This window comes from Callionymus lyra, chromosome 8 (genome assembly GCF_982586985.1).
Source record: "Callionymus lyra chromosome 8, fCalLyr1.hap1.1, whole genome shotgun sequence".
Classification (NCBI taxonomy): domain Eukaryota; kingdom Metazoa; phylum Chordata; class Actinopteri; order Syngnathiformes; family Callionymidae; genus Callionymus; species Callionymus lyra.
The window spans coordinates 15,905,660-15,929,776 of NC_141825.1; the positions used below are offsets into that span (position 1 = coordinate 15,905,660).

A 24,117-nucleotide genomic window follows, 5' to 3' on the forward strand; every position below is an offset into this window, starting at 1 on the left:
TGAGTATACCATTCAGTTAAAAATATCCTTCTCATTAACAAGTGAGTAATTTGTATTTATATAGCGCTTTTCCAGACCAGGGCCACAAAGCACTTAAACAATCAAAACAATACTCAATAAAATATATACTTAAAAGTTCAAGAATATACTGAGAACAACATAGGAGTTTAAGAAAATCAAGGAAAAGCCTGAACAAATAAGAATGTCTTGAGGTGTTTCTTGAATAGTTAATCACATATTGTATACATTTATTTCGAAAGTAATGTTTTCCTGTCATAAAATAGACTTTAATTTCATAATATAAATGTGTGAATTGATTAATAATTAATTAAAATGTTGTTTATATTTAAATGTCCTTCCCTTTATTATAGTAAATAATAAAACATGTTTTTCAACAGTTGCCTAATCTTTTGAGTTTTTACAGTGTCTTAGGGTAAAGCTTAAATGTGAAAAATAAGAACAACAAAAATATTGTTGAATCATGTAGGAGGTTGCTTGAGACCTTGGCTCCTGCAAGAAACCATCTGTATAGAAGTCAGAACATTTATGTGACATTTATGTCACAGAAAACTGTTAAAACAATATGATGGATGTTTATTCTATGTAAGACTTTCAGAATATGGTAAAAAAAAAAGAAGCAAAAATTCAAAGTAAATCTAATATTATATACAGTATATATATATATATATATATATATTGGGATATTCTTCAAATAATACACTGTAAACGCATCATAGGTGTTTTTTGTGTTGGCATTACAGAATGAAACACCAGAATAAACTATAGCAAAAAGTAATCAACAGAAAAACCGGCAGACGACACAAAATACACTTATTTTGTACAAAGAATAGTATAAAGTGATGACATATATTTTTAAAAGTCTATCCTGGTAATGTAGAAGCTGCGATTCAGTTTTATATTTTTTGTATAATAGCTTTTAATAAATGTATTAAAAAACATATATTTTAAATCAATATAAATATATTTAATTATGTCACAAACTGCTGATATTTGGTTATTTTCTCCACACCTTTCAATTGTGCGGGAGAGTCTGGAGCGGGTCCAGCCTGGACTGAGACAGACACACCTTCTGTGTGGTCGGGTCAGAGAATTAGCAGCTGCGCGCTCGCGCTCACGCACACGCACACGCCTACTAAGCTCGGGGCGGCGGGAGCGCGCACAGATTGTCCACCATCTCAGTCCCTCGACGGTTCGACGCGGTGTCTCTCCATCTCCAACGAAAGAGAACCACCTCAGCTCCGGTGAGTCCACTTGTTCCTCACTTGCTCGTGGGTTCCGTCGCTCGCAGAAAAACTCGAACCAGCGACTTTTTTTTTTCACGGTGGGTGTGACGTCAGAACTTCGGTCTAATTGACTTTGGCGCCACATTGAGCTGCTACGATTAAAAATGCTGGCGTTAGCAAGTCTGTGTTTGTGAGCTCGAAACAGGTGGATTTGTTTTGAATAATTCATCAATAATTATATAATATTAAACTTTTTTTTATTGCAATACAAGTTTTTAATAAATACGCCATTAATAAAAAACATAATTTCTGCACAATATAAATGCGTACATGTGACTTAAGGTCATAGAAAGTTTACTTGAATACGTTCGTGGACTAACTTTAAGAACTCGGGTTTCCTCCCACAATTATCAAGGGTGTTCCCTGCTTCTCACCCCGTGTAGCTGGGACAGGCTTAAAGTAAGCGTATAGAAAATAGTAGGGATTCCCCATCCAGATATAATTCTGCAATTGTTAAACTCCAATATACACGGGAAAGAAAAACACGAAATATTGTCTTTCTTTATTTGTTGTTATGATTAGTGTTTATTCTTTTAAAAGTTGTTTTTTTATTCATTTAAATACACTTTGACTTTCAGAGATGAGAAGGTTGTAACAAAAATGGTTGGTCGATTGTTGTGTATAATGTTATCAAATAAATACTAAGTTATACTGTCAGTGGTTAGATACGTGTTACCCAGTTTTTGTCGAGTCAAAGACAGTTTATTTACCACGTCAAGGTTAAAAAGTCTATTTTAATGAATAGTTGTTTACTCTGCAACGTTTGTTGTTGTGCGCCCCAAACTCATATCTCGCTGAGTAACTGAATCCACCAACAGCTGCTGTATACTTTAAGAATCCCCAAAATCCAATTACAACCTTGTTATTAAAATGTATCTAATTATAGCTTGATTGAAAGAAAATTCCTTGACTTAATTGTCTTATTTCAACACTTACAATGGAACTCTAGCCTTTGATATTGATATTATTTTTCTTATCTGCAGTTATATCAGCTCATAGAATATTCTTCTTCTGGTAGCCTCTATAATATTTATTGTTAATTTGTAATATAAACTTATTCTTTTACATTTTATATTTGATTGTATGTTTGATTGTGTTGAAATATTACATTTTTTACAAGACGACTACTTTGGTTGAAAACAATGGCTCTTTGAAACTTACAAGTTTGTTATTGGTTTTTAAATAAATGTATCACATGTAACAAATGTTATTCTTCAGTAGAAATTCAGTCAAAGAGTAAAATAAATACTACAATCAAATAGTAAAAGTCTTCAAAATGTTTACAAGCAAGTATTTTGTTTTTGTGTTGTTTCTGCACATTAATTTCTTTTGAAACAACATACTTTTCAAATTAGTACACAGACTACTGCAACTAAAGAGCATGTTTCAGACTTTTAAAAACCACAGATAAAAGATGTTCTAGAAAACACATCATAGAGCAAGAGAAAAAAATATGACAAAAAATTAATAAAACAATTCTTTATTGAAAAGTATGACTAGTATTGAATTAATAAATGACTGTTTCCATGTTTACCATCACAAATCAATATAAGTTTTACCTTTTACGTTATACACTATTGAAGCTTTACACAGTTACGCAGAAAAACAACTTTTTAACCTAAAAGACACGTTATTTATCTCAAATCCTGTTTTCATGCTGCTGTAGTGAAAAGAAAAACTTGTAGCAAGGCTGGGTTGACTTTTCTGATTTTAATCCCATGCACTTTTAAAACCAATACTTTAATGCTATAATCCCGTTTTAATGGCTCATAAACTCCCATGTTTAAATGTTGTGTTGCTGCGAATCAACTATATCGTATTATGACCAAATATAAAAACAGAGAAAATGTGCTAATTATTATTATTTTTATTTTTTTTCCATCATCATAAAAAGTCTTTCCTTTATATAAACTTGTATATTAACATTATGATAAATGCGTCGTCTGGATTCCTCTTAAGGTCACAGGAAAACAAGAATTTGTCTCCGACTATGACACCATGAAGAAGTATTAGTATTTTAAAATCAGCGGCGTGTAATCTGCTAAAACAATTATAAACACCCAACCTGCGCCCTCTGCTCTGTTTACATGAAGGTGCAGGTGACCAAGTCGAGCTGTCAGAGAGCTTACAAACCTTTAAGCTTGTCGCTGAGATATGGGCTTTGACGTGATGACGGCATGTCGTAAAAAATGCATGCAGGATATTTCTAAGAATCTAAATGCAAGCGTCTGTTTGTTGGTACTCTAATGTTCATTGACCCAAATAATTAAGATAAAATGTACGTATAGAATTTAAAATTTACCCACAATTTAATAATTGGGTTATAGTACTGTGACTAAGAGTAATACTATGGTGACTCAAGGAGTAATAATATCATGACTCATGGAGTAATACTATGGTGACTCTTGGAGTGATAATATCATGACTCATGGAGTAATACTATGGTGACTCACGGAGTAAGTAAGTAAATAAGTAAGTAATATTTATTTATAGAGTAATACTATGGTGACTCACTGAGTGATAATATCATGACCCAAGGAGTACTACTAGAGTGACTAATGGAGTACTAATATCATGACTCAAGGAGTAATACTATGGTGACTCACGGAGTAATAATATCATGACTCAAGGAGTAATACTATGGTGACTCACGGAGTAATAATGTCATGACTCAAGGAGTAATACTATGGTGACTCACGGAGTAATAATATCATGACTCAAGGAGTAATACTATGGTGACCCATGGAGTAATAATGTCATGACTCAAGGAGTAATACTATGGTGACTCATAGAGTGATAATGTCATGACTCAAGGAGTAATACTATGGTGACTCACTGAGTGATAATATCGTGACTCAAGGAGTAATACTACAGTGACTAATGGAGTAATAATATCATGACTCAAGGAGTAATACTATGGTGACTCATAGAGTGATAATGTCATGACTCAAGGAGTAATACTATGGTGACTCACTGAGTGATAATATCATGACTCAAGGAGTAATACTATGGTGACTCACGGCGTAATAATATCATGACTCAAGGAGTAATACTATGGTGACTCACGTAGTGATAATATCATGACCCAAGGAGTACTACTAGAGTGACTAATGGAGTAATAATATCATGACTTAAGGAGTAATACTATGGTGACTCACGGAGTAATAATATCCTGACTCAAGGAGTAATACTATGGTGACTCATGGAGTGATAATGTCATGAATCAAGGAGTAATACTATGGTGACTCAAGGAGTAATAATATCATGACCCAAGGAGTAATACTATAGTGACTCACGGAGTAATAATATCATGACTTGACGAGTAATACTATGGTGACTCACAGAGTGATACTACAATGACTTGCGGTGTGGCATTGTTGTTTACCAATATTAAGTGCTGAGGTCAGTTAGTAAAACAAGAATTAATACATAAGCATTATAACTGTGTTTGATATTTTAGAAAACATCATTATTCTAAGTATGCCTTATTGTCTGAAAACTACTGGCTTTGCTGTTATAGGAAAAGGAGGTGTTTTATTGGAACCTGTAAAACATTGCAACCCTCAACTTCAAATTATACAAAAATAGTTTTTGTTTTTATTAATAGTTTTTATATGTACTGTAGTGAAGTAACCAGCTATTACGCTAATTTAAAAAAGCATTGATCCGGATAATAATCCAATAACGATTTAAACAATCTTACCTTTCAAAGTCTTACCTGATATTTTCTGATATACAGTATGCCTAATTTAAATAAATAATAAATATCAGAACCGGGTGTTATATTTATGGCCCAACCTTTTGTAATAACTTATTCCATCTATCAGTGTTCCTCAGTCCTGAGTTAGAAGTCACTATAACAATATAGAAAAATCTCATGTAAAAACAACAAAGCCCATATGTATTTTTCCATTCATATAAATAAATATAAACATAAATATAAAGGATATATTTAGTTTAATGAGCCATGGTTCTGCTTTAAGCCAAATTGTCCGTCAGCCCATTTCTGAGGGACAGTCTTGATAAATTGTTGGCTTGAATCTGTGATCTCATTTTTTATTTCCGTTCTTATATATCTTGTGAGCCCGAACTCAGCTCTTTCATCATCAAGAACACCACAGAGTCTGAGGTCTCATTGTTCGCCTCACTGTTGAAAAAGACACTGTCATCTCTAACCGGGAAAATATTTTTTCAAATCACATTACATAGCCTGAAAAAAGATAATAAGATAATGCATCGTGGTTAATAGAAGACATCAGACCTCCCTCCAATTCTGTGGACAAACTGTCACCCTCTCTTTAATCCTAATGTTGCACACTGCGGAACATTTCAAAGTATAAATAGGCATGACACCGTATGTCAGCCAATTATAGAAGATTTACAAGTATTTGCAGTGTGTTGACCATAGAGAATAATTCTATTAGAAGACTTTCAGCACAATCACAGCTGACAAAGATCAAACGTAAATGTTCTTCTAGTGTTTGAGTTTGGCTTTACTGGGATCTATTGGGATCAACCCCGCAATCTTCCATACATAATGAGTAGATAAAACATCATTAATTGGGTTTTTTCCTTATATATCATTAAATATTTGTTTCTAACAAAAATCATTACCATAAACAGAGATATTCCCGTAACACAGCAGTAAAACGGCAGTAACACGGCTGTATAAAAAATACCAAGCCTACCAGAACAGTCTTGTCAAATAAGTTCAGTGTTTTTATTACCCATGAAAGATTTTGTTGTCTATTCACATTAAGTCATTTCTTTTCGCTGCCGTCTCCAACCCCTCACTATAGATTCAGCCACTAGGGGGCCTTCTTAAAAGGCCGTTAAACAAACATACAAAATGTAATTACACTTTAATAAGCAGTGCCTCCTTGTGAATGATCGTGGTGGTTCAAGAGATCCTGGATATTTCAGAGAGGATTTTCAAAACCCAGAGATAAGGTTATAGGAGGTCACTGACCCACCCACTCGTAACAGATTAAAATTGTCATGATATCTATAAGCCCTAATGATGTGTAAAGTAAATAGTTGGTTTTAAATGGTCTATTTTCCCCTTACTTTAGAAACATATTGCCCAACATGTCTACCATTACAATATTCCGTATTTAATCCAAACCATTTATGTGCACTAGAAGTAAAAAATGAAACTTTGTTGCAAACAGATTACAGAAGTTATAAATACTCCTCAAGTCATTTTCTCTATTTCCAACGCAGCTGTTTGTTTACCAACACTGAGGTAACTCAGATTAACGTGTCTGTGTCTGCATACGTTTAAGTAGCTTGATCGTGTTTGCGTTGCACACGTGTTTGAGTGGATATGTCCTGCTGCATGTTATCTGTTTACCAACATCAGCCTGCACCATCGAGACCCTGGTCTGGAACAGCACTCTACAAATATAAATTAATTACTTACTTACTTTCATTTAAAGTCATGGTTGATTGAAATGTAATGTGTTAATTTACCTGATGGGTATATGAAAAAGTGACGCATGTGATCAGATTTAAAACTTGCTTTGGTGCTTGTAGTCTTTCAGCATAGAAAATATTCAGTTATTCTTTGATTCTATTTTTACTTAGACTAGATTTAATACATGATGACCTTTCAAATTGTGAATAATATCTTCATTGATCCTAAACCTACAGGTATCGGACTAAAGTTTAGAGCTGTAATAAGAGTACTCTTTCCATTTTTTTCAGTTTTACACATTGAGGACCAAATCAATAAATTCTTATATCTTTTTGCTTCAATAAACTTTTATTTATTTATTTTCTTTAATAACTTGTTTTTACTTGAAATGTAAGACAAGCAGTTAGAAATGATATTATGTAGCCCACAATAGATTTATGACGAATATATAAAGAAAATAGTCATATTCATGCATTAAACTTACCATTAATACATGTTATTATCTTATGCCTTATTCAAGTGTCCATGGTTTCCCGTTTTCTGAGGATATTTTCGAGGAGACTTGATCTTCAATATCTACAAATAATCTATAATCTTAAAAAAAAAAGAAATTGGTGCAGATATTACAGATTATATTGAAATATGCGAAAACAGAAATTCTTTAACCATGTGTTCGATGTATCCCTTGTGTTGTCCCATGACCGAAAGATAACACAAGGTTAAGAAGTTGGTGTTGAAGCCAGGGAAAAGGAGAAGACAAAAAACAACAGACACCTTCATAGATGCAATAAATGAATTCATAAGAATTACACAAGAATATCTGTCTCATAAGGGAGGATTAGTTTAATTGTCAGAGGCTGAAATACAGTGGTAATGATACAGCAATAATCTGCATTCATATAAAACCTAAAATCAGTAAAAATTGGAAATATAACAAAAGCATGACACAGGACAATAAAACACAGCACAGTTCAACAGTTCACACACAATTACATAAAGCAGTCTAGAAACAGACTGGCAATAAAAAGGCAGATAAAAAGGACCATAAAAACATGACACATAAAATAAAAACCAATTTATTAAAAAAGGGGTTTACAGAAGGCATCTGCTGGGTCGATATCATCCTCCTTTTCCACTGCTGGAATAGTCGATTACATAAATCCTTTTTAAAACGATATAACTTTGTCTTTTTTGGTTTCAGACAAGATAGAGACCATTTCTTATCCCAGAAAAGTCTATTGTTGTGCTGACCTTGTGTCAGTGATGGTCACCAAAAAATGCTTTCTTCATATAAATTTAAATATAATAATGTTTCAGTACTCAAAAAAGGGAAAAAAGGATTACATCTTCTCTTAAGAAACACCTTTAATATAAGATGCAAACAGAAATTGACCAGAGAAAATACAGGAGACGTATAATCTATACAATTTGGGAGGTTTGTTGGTCTGTTGAGCCTACAAAGTTATAATAATAATTATATTTATACATGTATATCAAACATAAAACTATTCTGAACAGATAACAGGACCTCCTGTGAGCTCATAGCTGGTAACCATGTCCGAAATGTAGATGCCAGGAATCATTTTCTAGAGTTGTTATCACTATTATTTGGCCACCATACAAATAATGTTTCTGAGTCCAACAGGGCCCCCAAATTGTCTGGCTTTATATGTCTGGTTTCATATTTTCTGAAGGTGGTTAGGATCTGAGGGGCAGTATTTGGAGCATGAAAGACAATGAATTTGGATATAAATGTGTTGAGTTGAAGAAAATTCTGAGCCATTCCATTGGTCAAAGACAAGCTAAAAACAGCACCTGGGCCTCGAGAGTCTTTCAATGGAAGTCTATATCAGTGTCGTCTGCATTAAATCTGACCAAGAGGAAGCTTATAATAAAAATAAAATCGGACCTTAAACTGACCCTTGCAGATGCCAGCCTGTTATACGGCCTACAATCAACCTCTGAGGGTTTAAGACTGTGGGAGGAAACCGGAGTTCCCAGGGAGAACATACAAACTATACACAGACCGCGAGCAGACAGCTTTAGCCTGCGATCTTTGATCTGTTAGCACAAACATATCTCTTTACGTTGTGAAACTTATAATGCCTTAACTGTGTTTAGTGACATCCGTTTGACCTGTTAAAAGTTCCTGGCACACCCCAGGATAATCTGTAATAGGTTGAGTGGCATGCTGGGAGGAACGCCAGAGGAAGAGGTTTGATGAGCGCTAACCTACACAGAAGAACAGTGACCTTGGTTAGAGATTGGGATGGAAGCTGGAAGAAAACCAAGCAACTAGCTCCATTTAAAGTTATAAATCATGATCACTCCAAAATGATGGTTATAGTCACCCCCCTTGTTATAGATATTAAATAGATTATTTTCCAGGAATCTAATACTCTTTATAACTAACACTGTCCTATAATACAGTTTATTAAAACGGATTTAAAAAAAACTGACATAAAATATTACTTTTGAGTGTTTAAAAACAGGAAAAAAGGTCATTATTCAAGGATGCAAATGTTTTTAAATATATTTTGTATTGGCAGTCAGAAAAGTATATAACTGCACAGGGACTACAAACATAATTTACTTACTTACTTACTTACATGTATTTACACAAATGTTATTGTGCTATGTTATTCTATATTTTAGTTTTAATAGAAAAAAAAGAAAAACAAACTAAAATATGTATAAAATAAAAACTACTTTACTCAGATTATAAATTATTTAAATAAGTGACACAGTGATCAAAATAAAATAAAATAAACATTAGAATGTTATGCATAAAGTTAAATGTGACGTAAAAGTGATCTTTACCTCTTTTAAAAAAAGAAGGTAATGTAATTGTTTTTTAATTTACGATAAAATTGGAATAGGTTGTGCAACCTGTCAATTGTTACTGATGTAAAAAATCTGGCCGCGACAAAACTTGACAAATTGGGATTTTATAGACAGTTTTCAGGTGGTCGAACTGTTCCCTAGAATGTGTCAAGGCACTAAATTACCTCAACAGATTGTAAACTGTGCCGCCGCATGGATTTCAGCCTGAGCTTAATCTGAGTAGAAAGCTTCAATTGGGTGAAAAAGAGACGCCACAGCTTAACTTTGGCTTAGATCCTTTTCTGTCACTTTCGAGCAACGATTACAGTCTGATTTCCTCACACTGGAGATGTGAAAATGAAGTGTGATTGAAGAGCAGGTTTTTTCTTTTACTTTTTGTACGATGTTTCCAAATGGAAACAAATGAAAGTATGACGTAGGGGAGGTCATTTAAAGGTTATGAAGGTCATTGAATATGTTGTATGATGGGTGTAAATGTGTGAGAGAAAAATATTTTCTAGGGAACAAGTTAAGGTTGACAGAAGTGAAGAGAAACTGTACACACAACAATGTGTCCCACAATACAGGTGGCTGGTTGAAGATATTTGAACGTTTTTCCAAACTAAAACATGCGCACGCTAAGAACCAATGAACGAACCTCTTAAGCGAAATGTATAGAATACAGGAAAGTTAACGTGGTGATTCCATTTCTTCCTTTCAGAGGCATGAAACGCAAAAGAATATATGTCCTTCACCACAGCAATGAGTGAGTCTTCGTCTATTCACTCTTCAACGCTCATTTCATTGGCACGAACCATTTCTGGGCTTGGGCTTGACGCCGCCAATGGATGTCCCATCAACTCGCCAGAAGCTGATGATCTACCTCTACCAGTAAAATACTAAACTGATCTTTTATTCAAGCGTGTTGTTTGTGCTACGTCACCAGCATCGCCTCTGTCTACAGGAGTCCGGCATAGATCTTGGTCCTGGACTGTATTTCTCTGACGGCAAGAGGAAAGTAGACTATGTTCTCTGCTACAAATTGAAAAAAAGTCGACCATCCAAAGCACGCGCTTCCATTGCATCCAATGGCAGCATTCAGATGCCCATGCCAGGCCTGTGGGAATCAGACCCAGATTCTGGAGACAATAATCCCCCCACAATCGACACGGAGGAGTCTAAGCTTTCTGAGCAGGAAAAGGCTTTAATGAGGGAGGAATTTGAAAGTGGACTTCTGGATGCCGGAGTACAAATAGAACGGGATAAAGAGGTACGTTGTCGGGACACTTCCTTTTGTATGATTGTGGGTCAGAGCAGATTACTGTGTCTGTTACATTTATCTCTTGGAATATGTGTTTTCGGTCTCTGGCTCTGAGTGGGTTTTGTGACCGCATGCATCCGGTCGAAAGACTCTTGCGTGTTAAATCAGCTGCTGTTTTGGTTGAGGATTACGACAGCTGACCATAAGAGAGAAGCCAAAGGCCAGATTATAGGCCCTTATTAGATACAGAGTGATTCACCAGTGTGTCTCTCTCAAACCCGTATGATATTGCTCTTTGTGGAAATTAATTTTGGCAGACTGCATTTTGAACAATTAAATCAGCATTACAAGTTCAGCCGCAGATGCTGCTGTATTGTGCATTCTATTGCAAAGTTGAACTTCTTTAAATGATGTTGATCTTTCAAGAAATATAGTTTTTATGAGATAGAAAACAGCTGGTGGCTCAGAAGAAGCAGCTTGTAATTCACTGGTGCAATAATAGTCCCCATTCACATCATGGCAGAATGATTGCAAAGCCTTTTGGGATACTAATGCACCAGTTAAGTACCATTGATGGTGATTACGTTTAATTTTCAGGGAAATGACATGAGCAAGAAAGTGATGTCATCACAAGACAACTGATTCTGAATCTGCTTGTCTGAAGGACAAGTGATCGTTCAGCTGCTCCCTAACAGAGTGCAGAAAATAAAATGATCCGTTTGAATTACCGTTAATTGAAACTTCATTAAGAGGAGATTAAGAATATATTTGTATATCAGAGCCATGAACATACTATTAATATACTATACTGTCTTCTATTTCATCTGCCCGCAGAAGCCAAGTGGCATTTGTTTCATCCGCCTGCATGTCCCATGGCCAATACTCAGTCGAGAGGCAGAGCTCCAGAAGATTAAAGTTCCTGTGAAGAAGGTCAGAATGATCTTCTGTTGAAACCTAATTGAGTGTTTAAGAGTGACTTCTGAGTCATGCGTGTGTGTTCATTTATACAATAAGTCTTTGGTATAATAATAGACACAACTTATGATATTTCAATTGTGATTATTAATCATGATTAGACATTATCTCTTGGAAAACACTATTGTTATGCATTACAACAGAAAATATGTAAAGCTGCAAAAGTGCTAAATGATACATTAAATGATAAATAATACAAAAAATATATATATTGATATTTCCCTTTAACATTGTTTGCTTTTTCTATTTCTATTTCTATGTCTTTTAAGACTGTCTGGCTTGCGATGATCGCTGCAACTTTACTTTGCTTCTCATTAGTTACTTTAGACCAGTGGTCCCCAAACTTTTCCAACTCAGGGCCCACCTTTAAACCTTTGCGGCCCACCTCTGACCCCATAAATACGAAGGCATTATAATGCGTTCTCATTTCCTTGTCACATGTATAATACTCAAAGGAAAAACAATATAATGAAAAGAATATTTGAAAAATTTTAACATCCTTTTAAACTTTTACCTTTTTAACATTTAAAACATTATTACGTGTGTTTTTATTTTTATATAATTACATCCACCCTCCCAAAAAAAATGATACCATTTAGGAAACGATTTTGCGGCCCACTTGCAATACCTTCCCACAGGTTGGGAATCACAGCTTTAGGCAGTTTAATGAAGTATGAACCATGTGGTCGGCTAGTAGCCCTAGTTAAATGCACTGATTGTGATGATAATTTCATTATTTGGTCAGACTGAGGTCAACGTACAGCCTCTTTCCCTGGTCTGTTATCGGTCCAGTCTTCTCCCCCATCAGTCAAAATATCAATCAAGCATCAAAATATGTTAAAGAATGATATTAGCTCACAGCTCTAATAGTATTTCATCTGTTTCCCTGTTGTCTTCTGCCCAGAAATGCGAACTTCGTAAAAGATCGGGCATCGCTGGAATATGGGATTCATTGGTCGCCAAAGTCAACACTCCTTTTCAGCCAGACGTCCCAGCCTTGGAAATCCACAGAGACTCACAGACTCGTTCCCATTTTAAAACCCTCAAACATCCTTTTATTAGAGACAAGCTCCACCTGTGAGTACTTACTGTCACTAACACTTAGATGCAGTCCACTGCAGACTGTTCCCTCATCGGTGACCTAAACCTAACTTTAGTTACCACTGATTAAGAGTCATTTCAGGTGCATGTGTCCAGACTGCATTGTTTTAATTTCATAGACGTAAAATACTTTTGTTTGTCCATCGTAAAGCTCTTTGGGTTTAATCCTTAAATATAAGAATTGTACTGTGTAAATAAAGATTGATGGGCCATTGGGGGTAAACTGACATTATGGCCAATAATGCTTTTTTTGTTTTTTCAGGTATGACATCAAGTCAACGGAAACCGTCTTCGATAATGCAACACGCAGCAGAATAGTACGTCTTAATTACACGAGGTCTCTTGACTCCTTGAAAGTTAAAAGTCATGCATTTTTTTTCTTTTAAGGTAGCTGAGATTATCTCTCGTATCACATGCCAACATACTTGTCAGACAACAGGTGAGGAGTTTAAAAAAAAATCTATTCAGATGATTCAATATTAATCTTTTTTTCTTTTTTCGCTGTGAAGGTATTATGTCATTGCTGGCCAAGGGTGTTTACATCTCAGCCTTTCCTCTGCATGACGTGAGTAAATCATTTGAAGAGGAATCTGCTCAGCTATTTAATTCTGACAACATTGATTTTAGGGCTCTTTTACAAGAAGAGGACGTAAAGATCAGCGAAACGACAGACAGGTAATCTAGTTGCTGTAAAAAGACGCTTCTGTGTAACATGTATTCCACTGCTTCTGTAAGCCTCAGAAAAAACTATCAGAAGAAATAAAACATATTAATTAATTGTGTTTCTTTTAGATCCTTCATGAAGAGTGGGCCAACTATGGTGTCATGCACAAGTATCAGCCTGTTGACTTGATCAGGTTCGTAAACCTTTTAATGTATTTTACAACAAATAATATGTTAATAATGTGTTGTTTTTTCACGATTGTATTTATTTCAATATCTCAATAGGAAGTACTTTGGGGAACAGATCGGCTTGTATTTTGCTTGGCTGGGTGTTTACACTGAGCTCCTCATCCCTCCGTCCTTGCTGGGCATCGTCGTCTTCATCTACGGCGTTCTCACTGTGGATGCAAACGTGCCAAGGTAAGCAGGTGACAGGTCTGTGAGCAATGTTTACAAACGTGTCACCCCGCTTGTGTGTACTTCAGTCAGGAGACGTGTGACGACAAGAAGAACGTCACCATGTGTCCACTGTGTGATGGAGTGTGCGACTACTGGCAGCTCAGTACTGTGTGTTCACTAGCCAGAGCTTCGTACCTGTTTGACAACGGGGCAACCGTCTTCTTCGCAATCTTCATGTCTCTGTGGGGTAAATATGCATTTTCTTTTACTTATATATACATTATGCTTATTATATACTTTATTTCCAATACAAGTCTGAGTAGTGAAGACATTTAAAGTGCAGGTGAAGTGGGAATTATGACTTGGAAACAAAATCTCGTGTTGTATATGCTTTAATTGCAATAATCTACAAGAACGTCAGCAGGACACATGTATGTTAATGTGTTCATTATGGAACATTCTCTTTAAAATAAAATTCTTGAAAAGTACTTAAAAAAAGGATGTGTTTTTTAAATAAAGAACATCAATACCCTCAAAGGAAGCAGCAGTAGGAGCTCTCTATGGAACATACAGTAAACTTGTAAATGTCAGTCAGGAACAGAGGAGCTCATAGTTTATTCCTTCATTGGATATATTGAGGACATGAACAATGGACGATACTTTAATGAGACTTATGACACATTAGAGATGTGAGTATCCGTCTCTGATTTTAGATCTGAAGTCAGTTGATGACTAACTCCTTAAATTTTAATTAATTAATTATCATATAATTATTATAAATTGTTATTTCATATGCTTTATATTTCATCAGCTGTTACATGTTGTTGTTCACATTAACAGGTGCAGGTGACACTGTCACTCACCTTTGATATCACACCAAAGCTCAGTGACAACTTTTCTGTTCACCATAAAGAGTTTTATTTATGCTTTTATTCATACCTACGAATAATTGTTTGTTATTTTACTGGAGGAGATTATTATTTGCTGTTATAGTCTTAACTTGATAATGACCGAGTTATTTAATTTAATTTAATATCATATTTTATTGTGTCTTCATTTGTCATATTTAGTTTGTTGAGTGTGTAAAACACAACATATTATTTAAGGGAGGCTTCAGAGCTCCGCTTCTCTTTAAATTGAATAATATTTTTTCACTCAGAATACCTGTTATTAGACATATTATTTATATAATAGTCCTGTACATATAAATAATATAGTAGTGTAAAAAATGAGGGTCGGAGCAAACACAACACTAAACTTTTTTGCTTATTATTCCATAATAATACATTTATGACTGGTTTTGCTGATGTATTTCGGACATGTTTGGTTCAGGGATCATCAGTTAATCATCCAAAAAGTAGGTAAAAAAAAAATAAAAACTTCACCGACAGTTTAAGTTTTATCATGAAATATGCCTGATGATGAGCTTTATTTAATTTGGTAAATATTTAAATTCTTCTGGAAATATGGTTGTCAACTGTGGACAATATGTTTATATTTCAGCTGCCTGTTTCCTGGAGCACTGGAAGCGAAGGCAAATGTGTTTGAAACATTCGTGGGACCTAACCAGCCTGGAGGACGAAGAGGTACGCAGAAAGCAGCATTACTTTTGTCAAATTTAGAAGAAGATTATCAGATAAAGCCTATATAGCTTGAGTAATAAACTGATATTTGTTCCGATTGAGCCGTTTAATTTCACTAGGGTTTGCGAGTCACATCCGTTTCAATCAGGCCAGGGTTGGAATGTCAGCTTCCAGGGTCAGCCATGATGCCAGAGTTCATTTGTGGTTTGCCTGACAGATTATCATTTGTTTCAGGAGCAGGTCCCTCCCCCTACCTCCCACAGACACACAGACAGACAGAGGGCCAACACATGATTAACACAACTGTAATGGGATTGGAGTGGGGTTGAGTTGCACCGAATGTGATATAAACACCTTAATATATCTCGTTCTTCTTTCTCTCCCGTGCTTCTTCTTGAAGGAGCGAGTGCAGGTGAGCTGATTTGTTTCATCAACCACCAACCAAATGATAATTTCATTTTGTTATACCTGGCAACAATTAATGGAATTATACACTGTTCATTTGTTTTGCACTTATCTTCTGCTTTTGTGCATCACTAGCCTTACTTACTCATGTTTTTTGTGCGTGTGTTCTCAAGTGGAATTAGTTTTCTGATCTGTTTGTATTACGTAATATCTTTAAACCCTTCATCATAACTACAAGGCTTATTTTTGAATTTCATTGTGATTAGAATTAGATTCCTACCCTAATAAACTGTTCATCCCACAGTAAATCAGAGAAAGCTATATAAACACTCAGCTCAAAAGCAGGGAAAGTAGATGTTTTTCGGAGAATCTCGAAGAGATAGATTGACTTTATTCATCCCTCTGGAGTGGGTAAATCAAAATTAAAATTTCCTTCACAACTCCAGCCATTTATTACTATAATGTGTTATTTAAATTCATTTTGACCGACCTATACGACAGTCACAACCCCTGAGCTCTCTCAGTCTCTTTGCAATCAGCTGTTAGCCATGGCATTGGAGCAAGTCTGATGAAAGTGGGTTGGACCTTTTAATCCAAAGTATTGTTGTAAATATTAATGACTTATTACTTAAACAATTTAAATCTGTCTCTTTTCTTATAAAACTGTAAAGACTTTGTTTTGAGTCGTGACGAGGTTAGAAGTGTTTGTTGAACATCGATGACTGCTTTTGAAAAGACCAAAACATATTTCTTACTGAATCTCGGTGAGAGGGAGGGATCATAAGTTTGTGATGATCACATACGTTTTATCAAAGGTGGCCTGATGTCCTCTTAACAAAGTGAAGGAGATCCATCAAATTGAAAAAATGGCTAATTGAGGGGGACTTCAGTTTTTTAAGCGATGGGGGTTTTGTTGAGATGAAACAGGGAGACCTACTGTACCTTATGGTTCTAGAAATATCAACTAAATCTAATTTTGATAGTTTCAGTTTTTTTAATATGTATGTAATAAAAGTGTGTGTGTGTGTTGCAGGAGGCCCTCAGACCAGAATATGAAGAAGCTTTGCAGGAAAAGAAAGATAAGATTAAAGCAAAGTCACAACAGAAGGTGTGTATTTGTTTTTGCATGTGTTTGTTTTTGCATGTGTGTGACCTTCAATTTACATTTTTGTTGCATTTCAAAAAGTGTTGACTTGACATGTAAAAGAACCTTGGCCCTTGTTGCCTGTTAATCATGTTTACTGTTTACTTTAATTCAGATGGCTCCAAAGGGCAGTGGGGTGGACGGAGAGACGGACCAGATGCTGGCCTCTCAGGTATCACTGATCGACACACAGCAGGAGGGCTTTAGCGGAACATGCTTGCTGGGATAGAGGGCAGGCTTGTCACAGTAAAGTGGATTAAATCTGCCAGTTTGGTGTAAATGAAGTCTACCTTGAAGCCCTCAGAGGTGTATTAATCCAGTCGACGTGAAAACAAACCTCCAGCCTTTAACTTTTATTTACATTTACCGTGTTAAATCCAAATCTGCGAGTGCGTCTTTATATGTCTGTGGAAGGCGGAAAACCCCTTCACCTTCTGTCCGTGGTTGCGCCCAAAGCTGCTTACCTGGCTGAGATTAGCCCAGATTACAGAAAGAGGGAGAAGGCCGGAAAGAAGGGTGAAGGTGGAGAGGGAATTGTTGTTCCCTTCATATAGACATAAGCAAAACACAGCATGTTTTACAGTCATAGCTTTGTGTGTTTGTTGTAAACAGAAGCATATATATGTGTGTAATCGTGAAATTAAATCCACTAATCTGGTTTTCCCTCACAGACTGAGCCAGAATCCCTGGATATAGAGGATCACCTGTCCGGATACCTCATCAATATGTCCACACTTCTCTTGCTGGTACTGTCCTCATTTTGAAATTATTATTAATTAATAAATATGAATTAATACAAAGTTATAAATTATTTCTATTCTCATATTTATTTACAATGTATTTCATACATGCATAGTAATACACAGATGAATATATAAAACTTATACTACATACTAATACTTTGTATGAAACACTTGGATCAGGAGTACTATTTAAAAAATATGAATCGATCGTTGGTTTTCTCCTCATTCAGATCTTCGTAACCATCTCGGCCGTGTTGGGCGTGGTGGTTTATCGCATCTGCATGTTGAGTGTGTGGTCCATGAACCCTGACCCTGAGGCTCAGGCCAGCGTACGGATGACGGTCACCACCACCGGCATCGTCCTCAATATGCTGGTGGTTCTGGTGCTGGAGGAGGTTTATGGAGCCATTGCTGTCTGGCTAACTGAGCTGGGTGAGTTAACCCTAGTAATGGGTTGATGAGGTATCATGATACAGTGTCTTCATTCTGAAAGGCACTGTCACTGTATCATGATACCTCATCAGCTGTTTCGTGAAGTTTCATTAATCCATAACTATATATACTCATTGATAAATCCACCATTTTCACTTTCAAATGTGTTTTTGCAAGTGTTTCCTAGTCTTATCTGAAAATGCTATTAAAATATTTTAACAAGATAAAAATAAAGTTGAAATCAAGAAAATAAAACAACTGCGTTATTTTTGTTTTATCTAACCCTCAACTGTTTCAAGGATTTTTTTTGGCTGTGCTAGAAGATTGTTAACTCAGCAACACCTGCTCAATTATGTTAACACTACATCCTCCTACTGCTGCTGCTCACATACTTAAACATTTTAGTGCTTTAATTTACATTTATTGACCATTTTCCTGGATGGTCTTCTGCCCTGCAGGTCCTGGACCCTTGATGTGTTTTTTAAATTTATTTTGCAGCTTTTCAATCATACATCCTTCTGTGTTTACAGAGCTTCCCAAGACAAAAGAAGAGTTTGAGGAACGTTTGATCTTCAAGTCTTTCTTCCTAAAATCCATGAACGCCTTTGCACCTATTTTCTATGTGGCCTTCTTCAAGGGCAGGTGTGTGTCAGTTGTTTTAAACATTCTACATTAACCTGTTTGTTTCCCATTTTTGAGTAACTTTTCATGCCCCGAACAGGTTTTCTGGGCGACCTGGCGATTATGTTTACGTGTTTGGAGACTACCGCATGGAGGAGGTTAAACTCAGATACACACCATTTGTTTATCATCTGTGTTTGTACATACGTGTCAATATGAGTTTGTCTTCCACAGTGTGCCCCGCCAGGCTGTCTCATCGAGCTGTGCATCCAGCTCAGCATGATCATGCTCGGAAAACAGCTCATTCAAAACAATGTGTTTGAGGTTCTCATCCCGTATGTCTCCCGCCTTTCTTCACAATCGTCCAACATCCACAGTCTGAGTGAGATTGTCTTGTGATTTCAGTAAGTTAAAGAAGATGTACAGGACGATACAGGAAGAAAAATTGAAGAAGAATACTGACTGTAACGATGAGAATGAAGGTGAAGAGAAGAAAACGAAACAGCAGTTTGACAAAGACTTTACTTTGGAGCCGTATGAAGGAGTCACACCGGAGTACATGGAAATGAGTAAGTAGCTGTGGGCTTGTCAAGCAAAGAGAAAAACTCCGACAAGAGCATGATAGGAAAACCGTAAAAGAAAAACAGTAGCAGGGTAAAAAATATTTAATTTTAAAAACGACATTTTAAATGTGGTCTTTAAAGGATAAAAATCTCGAAAATGAAAATATTTTACAAGTTATATTTGAATTAAACTAGTTGTGAATAATAGTAATAACTCATGCACGTGGCCCCAGTGCCCAAGTCTGTTCCACTCAGTGAATATTCTCTTTAATAATACATGATGGTTTCTTCCAGTCATCCAGTACGGCTTTGTTTCTCTGTTTGTGGCCTCCTTCCCTCTGGCTCCCGCGTTCGCTCTTCTCAACAATGTCATCGAGATCCGCCTCGATGCTGCTAAGTTTGTGACCGAGATCCGACGACCGGATGCAGTGAGGTGTAAAGACATAGGTACGCATCGATCCACAAATCAATAAGCAAGATTGACTGTTTTAAAAGCATGCCTCCTTATCTTTAATCACAACCTTTCTTTTCCTTTTCTTGTTAACAATCTTGAAAATGACTAATTAAGTCATCTTTTTGGTCTTTTTCTCTCTTTTCTTGCACATGCTCTCTTCAGGGATTTGGTACAACATTCTCTGTGGAATTAGCAAGTTCTCTGTCATTACCAATGTAAGTGTGTTTGTGCGAGTCTCAAGTAGATGTTTCTGACAGTGGATTATAACAAAAATGATGGCATAACTTGCTAACTCGCTGGTACATTTTCCTGCCAAAATAAAACCACAACGATGTTGGTTATTATTAAGCTAATTCTTCCCATGATTCTGCGTCAGGCATTCGTCATCTCGTTCACGTCGGAGTTTGTTCCACGGATGGTCTACCAGTACATGTACAGTGAAAGCGGCACCATGAACGGCTTCACAGAACATTCACTGGCGTACTTCAACGTCACTAGCTTCAAACCAGGCAGCGCTCCCACGAGCACCCTCTTTGCCGGAGTCAGCATGTGCAGGTCAGTGTGACTCACCCCTCCTTGACCTCATCAAATCCCCTCTAAATGTTTACGCCCACCAGATTAACACTTTCACCGCGTATAATAACAAGATTTTTTACTTCACCTGTTAAGCTCCTACCCAGGTGCAAAACAAATAGACTCAGGGACTCATTCATTCCTCGGGCTATTAAATTGTACAATTCTGGGTTCGGGGGCAGGAGTGGAGTGAAAGTATCTTGATGTTCTGTTCTATGTTAGTCTTTGTATCCTTTGTCTTTGTTGTTTTTCTTTGACCTATGTTCTTTGTCTTTATCTTTAGACTTAGATTGTGTCATCTTGTTCTTTCTCTTATGTTCTTCTTATTATTTTATTTTTTATGTATTATTTTTTTATTGTTTATGAAAAATTGCTGGCTATTGGAAAAAACAATTTCCCGAACGAGACCTCCTGAGGGATCAATAAAGTTTTACCTTACCTTACCTTACCTTACCTTAAGCACGTTGTTGTTTTAGCTTTGCCTTCTGATCTTTGTGTCCAGGTATAAGGACTACAGGGATCCACCGTGGGGGCCGGATGCTTACTCCTTCTCTAAACAATACTGGTCCATGCTGGCAGCCAAACTGGCTTTCGTTATATTTTTCCAAGTAAGAAATTAACCTTTTTATCTTTTGTTTAAAAAAATGTTTCCCTTATCTGACTCTTCATGACAATTCTAGTGTCAATTAGATCATTTTAGTAAATATCTTAAGAGGGGAATCATTGAGGGAATCTTTAGATACAGATTAAGGATAGATAGTTATCTTTAATAAGTCTTATTAACAATCAGAATCTTTTATTGCCAACACAGTAGGATTTTTTTGTTGTGTCCGTACAGAATACAATAATTGAATAAGATAACACACAAAAATAAGCAACAGAAAAACAGAACCAATTAAAATGCATTTAAGGTGGTCAGTTAAAATTGGGGGGGAAATGAACTAAGTATATATTATTTGTTATTTATTATTACGTGTGAAAAAAGAATGTTAAAAAGGTAAAAGACAAAGACAAATGACATTTTTCTTTATTAGTGTAATACCCTGCAATTTAAATGCAGCCTGTTTTCTTATAGTCACAAGGTTTTAATACTAAGATAAACAAAAACTAAACCAATGAGGAGGTTTGGACTTTAAGCCAGCTGTCTCAGTGCTTGATTAGCGTAGTTGATTAGAAGGTTTTTGACAGGTTGAAGTACGCAATATACACAGTATAGAGTATAATATCACATTTTGAGTTTTGTAAACTGTGTGACATTATGAGGAAGGACATAATTATCGGTGCTTTCTTTCAGAACTTTGCCATGTTCCTCAGCATGTTGGTGGCCTGGTTGATTCCCGATGTTCCCCGCTCACTGAGGGAACAGCTGAAGAAAGAGAACATGATGCTGATGGAGTTCCTGCTGAATCAAGACCAGGAAGCTCAAGTGAAATCTCACTCCAAACGGACCAATCCATGCTTTCCACCCAGCATTGAGATCATGGTCGAGTCACCTGAGGAGGAGCTGGAGATGGATCTGTGTCAGGAGGAAGAAGCTGAAGAGAGAGTTGAGACGTGTAGGATGAGTGATAGTGACCCAGATTTAGGAGGGCCACTTGAAGAAGCTAAAGATGGTGAGAGTGACAAAGAGGATGAAGAGGTGAGAGAAGCGATGGATGAGGAAGACACAGAGTGTGATTTAGGCTGTAATCGGGAAGATCAAAGAGCAGAAACTCCAGAAATGGAGGAAGAAACTTTCTCTGAAGTGAGAACTGATGAAAAGGTGGTGGACCTGGACGCCTTCATGGCAGAACTGGGCCTGTTAGGTGAGATGTGACACATTTTTCTATTGTCCAGTATTTGCTGATGTTTCTTTCTGACTGTAGACGACGGTGCTTCAAGTTCGCCGGAAGACACAGAGCCGCCTTGCTCAGAAGACTCATCCCGTCCAGGACCACCTTCTAAGAGGCTCTCGTCTCCTTGTCTAACGGGTTCCAAAACAAACCTGATGTCATCAGATAAAGACTCAAAGCTGTGTGGACTAATAGCTCCACCTTCTAAGGAGACAAGCCTGAGGGTCAAGTCCCGCTGCTCCACCCTGCCTTCACGCCACAAGGGGACTGAAGCTTGTTACAGCCTGCCACGACCGAGTCACTCCACCAGCCTTACTAGAATCCAGCAGTCCACAGAACTAACGCCCTTGGTCACAATTGGCTCCTGGTCGTCGAACCCTCGTCCTTCTCCACACACCACGCAGTCCCCCTCAGACACCTCATTTTGTCTCCAGTCCAAAGCCACAAGTGATGAACCATTTGCCCTTAAAGGCCCTCCAACCCAGCAGCCTCGGTCCAGGGGCAAATCCAAGTGCTCTACTCTACCTTCACGACAAAGGGTGCACGGTCCAGAGGAAACCCTTTCCAAGCCAAGCCAGTCCACCAGCTTCACCAAGTTGTCAGACTGCATCCCTCCGTCACCGAGTCAGCTGAAGAAAAACACCCCAGTGTGAAGAGTGGAACAGTGATCCCGGGAAGACCAGGACTACGTATGTAACTCTCCTGTCTGTGCCTGGACGCATGACCCAGTCCTCCAGTGGTCTGAAGGAGGACCATACAGATTATGTGAACCTTCTTTCCATCCTCTTATTTTGCAGAGGTGGCTTGTCAGTCAAGACTGACCTGAACAAGGACACTACTGGAAAATATTCTGAAACTCTTTGTCGCTCCATAACTGGTGTTTTTTTTGTTTTTTTTGTTGTGTCCACCCACTGCCACAGCTCCTCTGTTGTCAGACCAGAGGAACATAGTCTATTAAAGCCATTGTTAGCAGCAATACAGTACGCTTGTAGACCTTTTATATATATATATACAAACAATATAAAGTAACAATAAAAGTGGAATTGTTGACTCTTACTGATGCTTGTATTCTTTCTTTTGCTCGTCCCGAAATAATGTTTTTGTGTGAAATCCACTTAACTTGTGTTTTTCTGAAGCACGGATGGAGAGAAACACTTTTAGAGACACCTGCTCATGTGACTTTCTGAAGGATGAACTGGGACAAAAAGGTCAGTAACAAGTCCAAGATTAGAATGTATTTCTTCGGTCTTGTCACATAAAGTGAATATGTATTTTAGCAGCTGTTTATTTACCTGAGAAGAGCCAGATCCAGTGCCACCATGTGGGATCTCATCTAAACATTTTGCAGATCGAAGACAACACAAGAAGGTGACGTTCTTTCCATCCTTCAAAGTTAATGTAAGTGTTTAAGACGACTCTTAATGTAAAGGAAAACAACTATTATAACACTGCCAAGATGGAGATTTACCCTCATATCCACTTTTACCTAACATTGCCATACATGTTATTTGTTTATTGAAAATAAGTTCCTTGAGCTCACAACACAAAATAGAATGATTGGAAAACAATCTCAAAGGTCACAGACAACTTCTATTGCCATCACAGAGAGTGACACATTTTTTAATGATTCATGGATCCAGATGGTTATTTTGCACTGCACCAAATGTTAAGTTCCACTGTCAACATTTACTGAAAATGTAATCTGTTTTTGAGTTATTTTGCTGACATAGATAAACACAGACCATCACATTACTTTTTTGGAAAAGGTTAAGCATCTTAACATTGATTCTAATTGCTTTACAGTTTCTAAAAAAGTTACTTTTGT

The 24,117-nt window shown here is 36.8% G+C and overlaps 1 protein-coding gene across 1 annotated transcript; it reads left to right on the top strand.

The window, feature by feature from the left end:
• The first annotated feature begins 1,239 nt into the window (after positions 1 to 1,239).
• Positions 1,240 to 23,264, top strand: ano2a (anoctamin 2a). The gene is made up of 27 exons (XM_087797078.1): positions 1,240 to 1,262; positions 10,265 to 10,434; positions 10,508 to 10,813; positions 11,639 to 11,734; positions 12,684 to 12,856; positions 13,143 to 13,197; positions 13,268 to 13,319; positions 13,390 to 13,445; positions 13,508 to 13,555; positions 13,673 to 13,737; positions 13,829 to 13,963; positions 14,029 to 14,189; positions 15,446 to 15,528; positions 16,964 to 17,038; positions 17,190 to 17,246; positions 17,746 to 17,820; positions 18,048 to 18,249; positions 18,780 to 18,891; positions 18,971 to 19,028; positions 19,105 to 19,205; positions 19,276 to 19,439; positions 19,728 to 19,880; positions 20,050 to 20,102; positions 20,264 to 20,442; positions 20,963 to 21,068; positions 21,755 to 22,265; positions 22,326 to 23,264. Exons 2-27 carry the CDS (start codon positions 10,288 to 10,290, stop codon positions 22,943 to 22,945), a joined length of 3,843 nt encoding a protein of 1,280 aa, XP_087653204.1. The 5' UTR covers positions 1,240 to 1,262; positions 10,265 to 10,287; the 3' UTR covers positions 22,946 to 23,264.
• Positions 23,265 to 24,117: the final 853 nt, after the last annotated feature.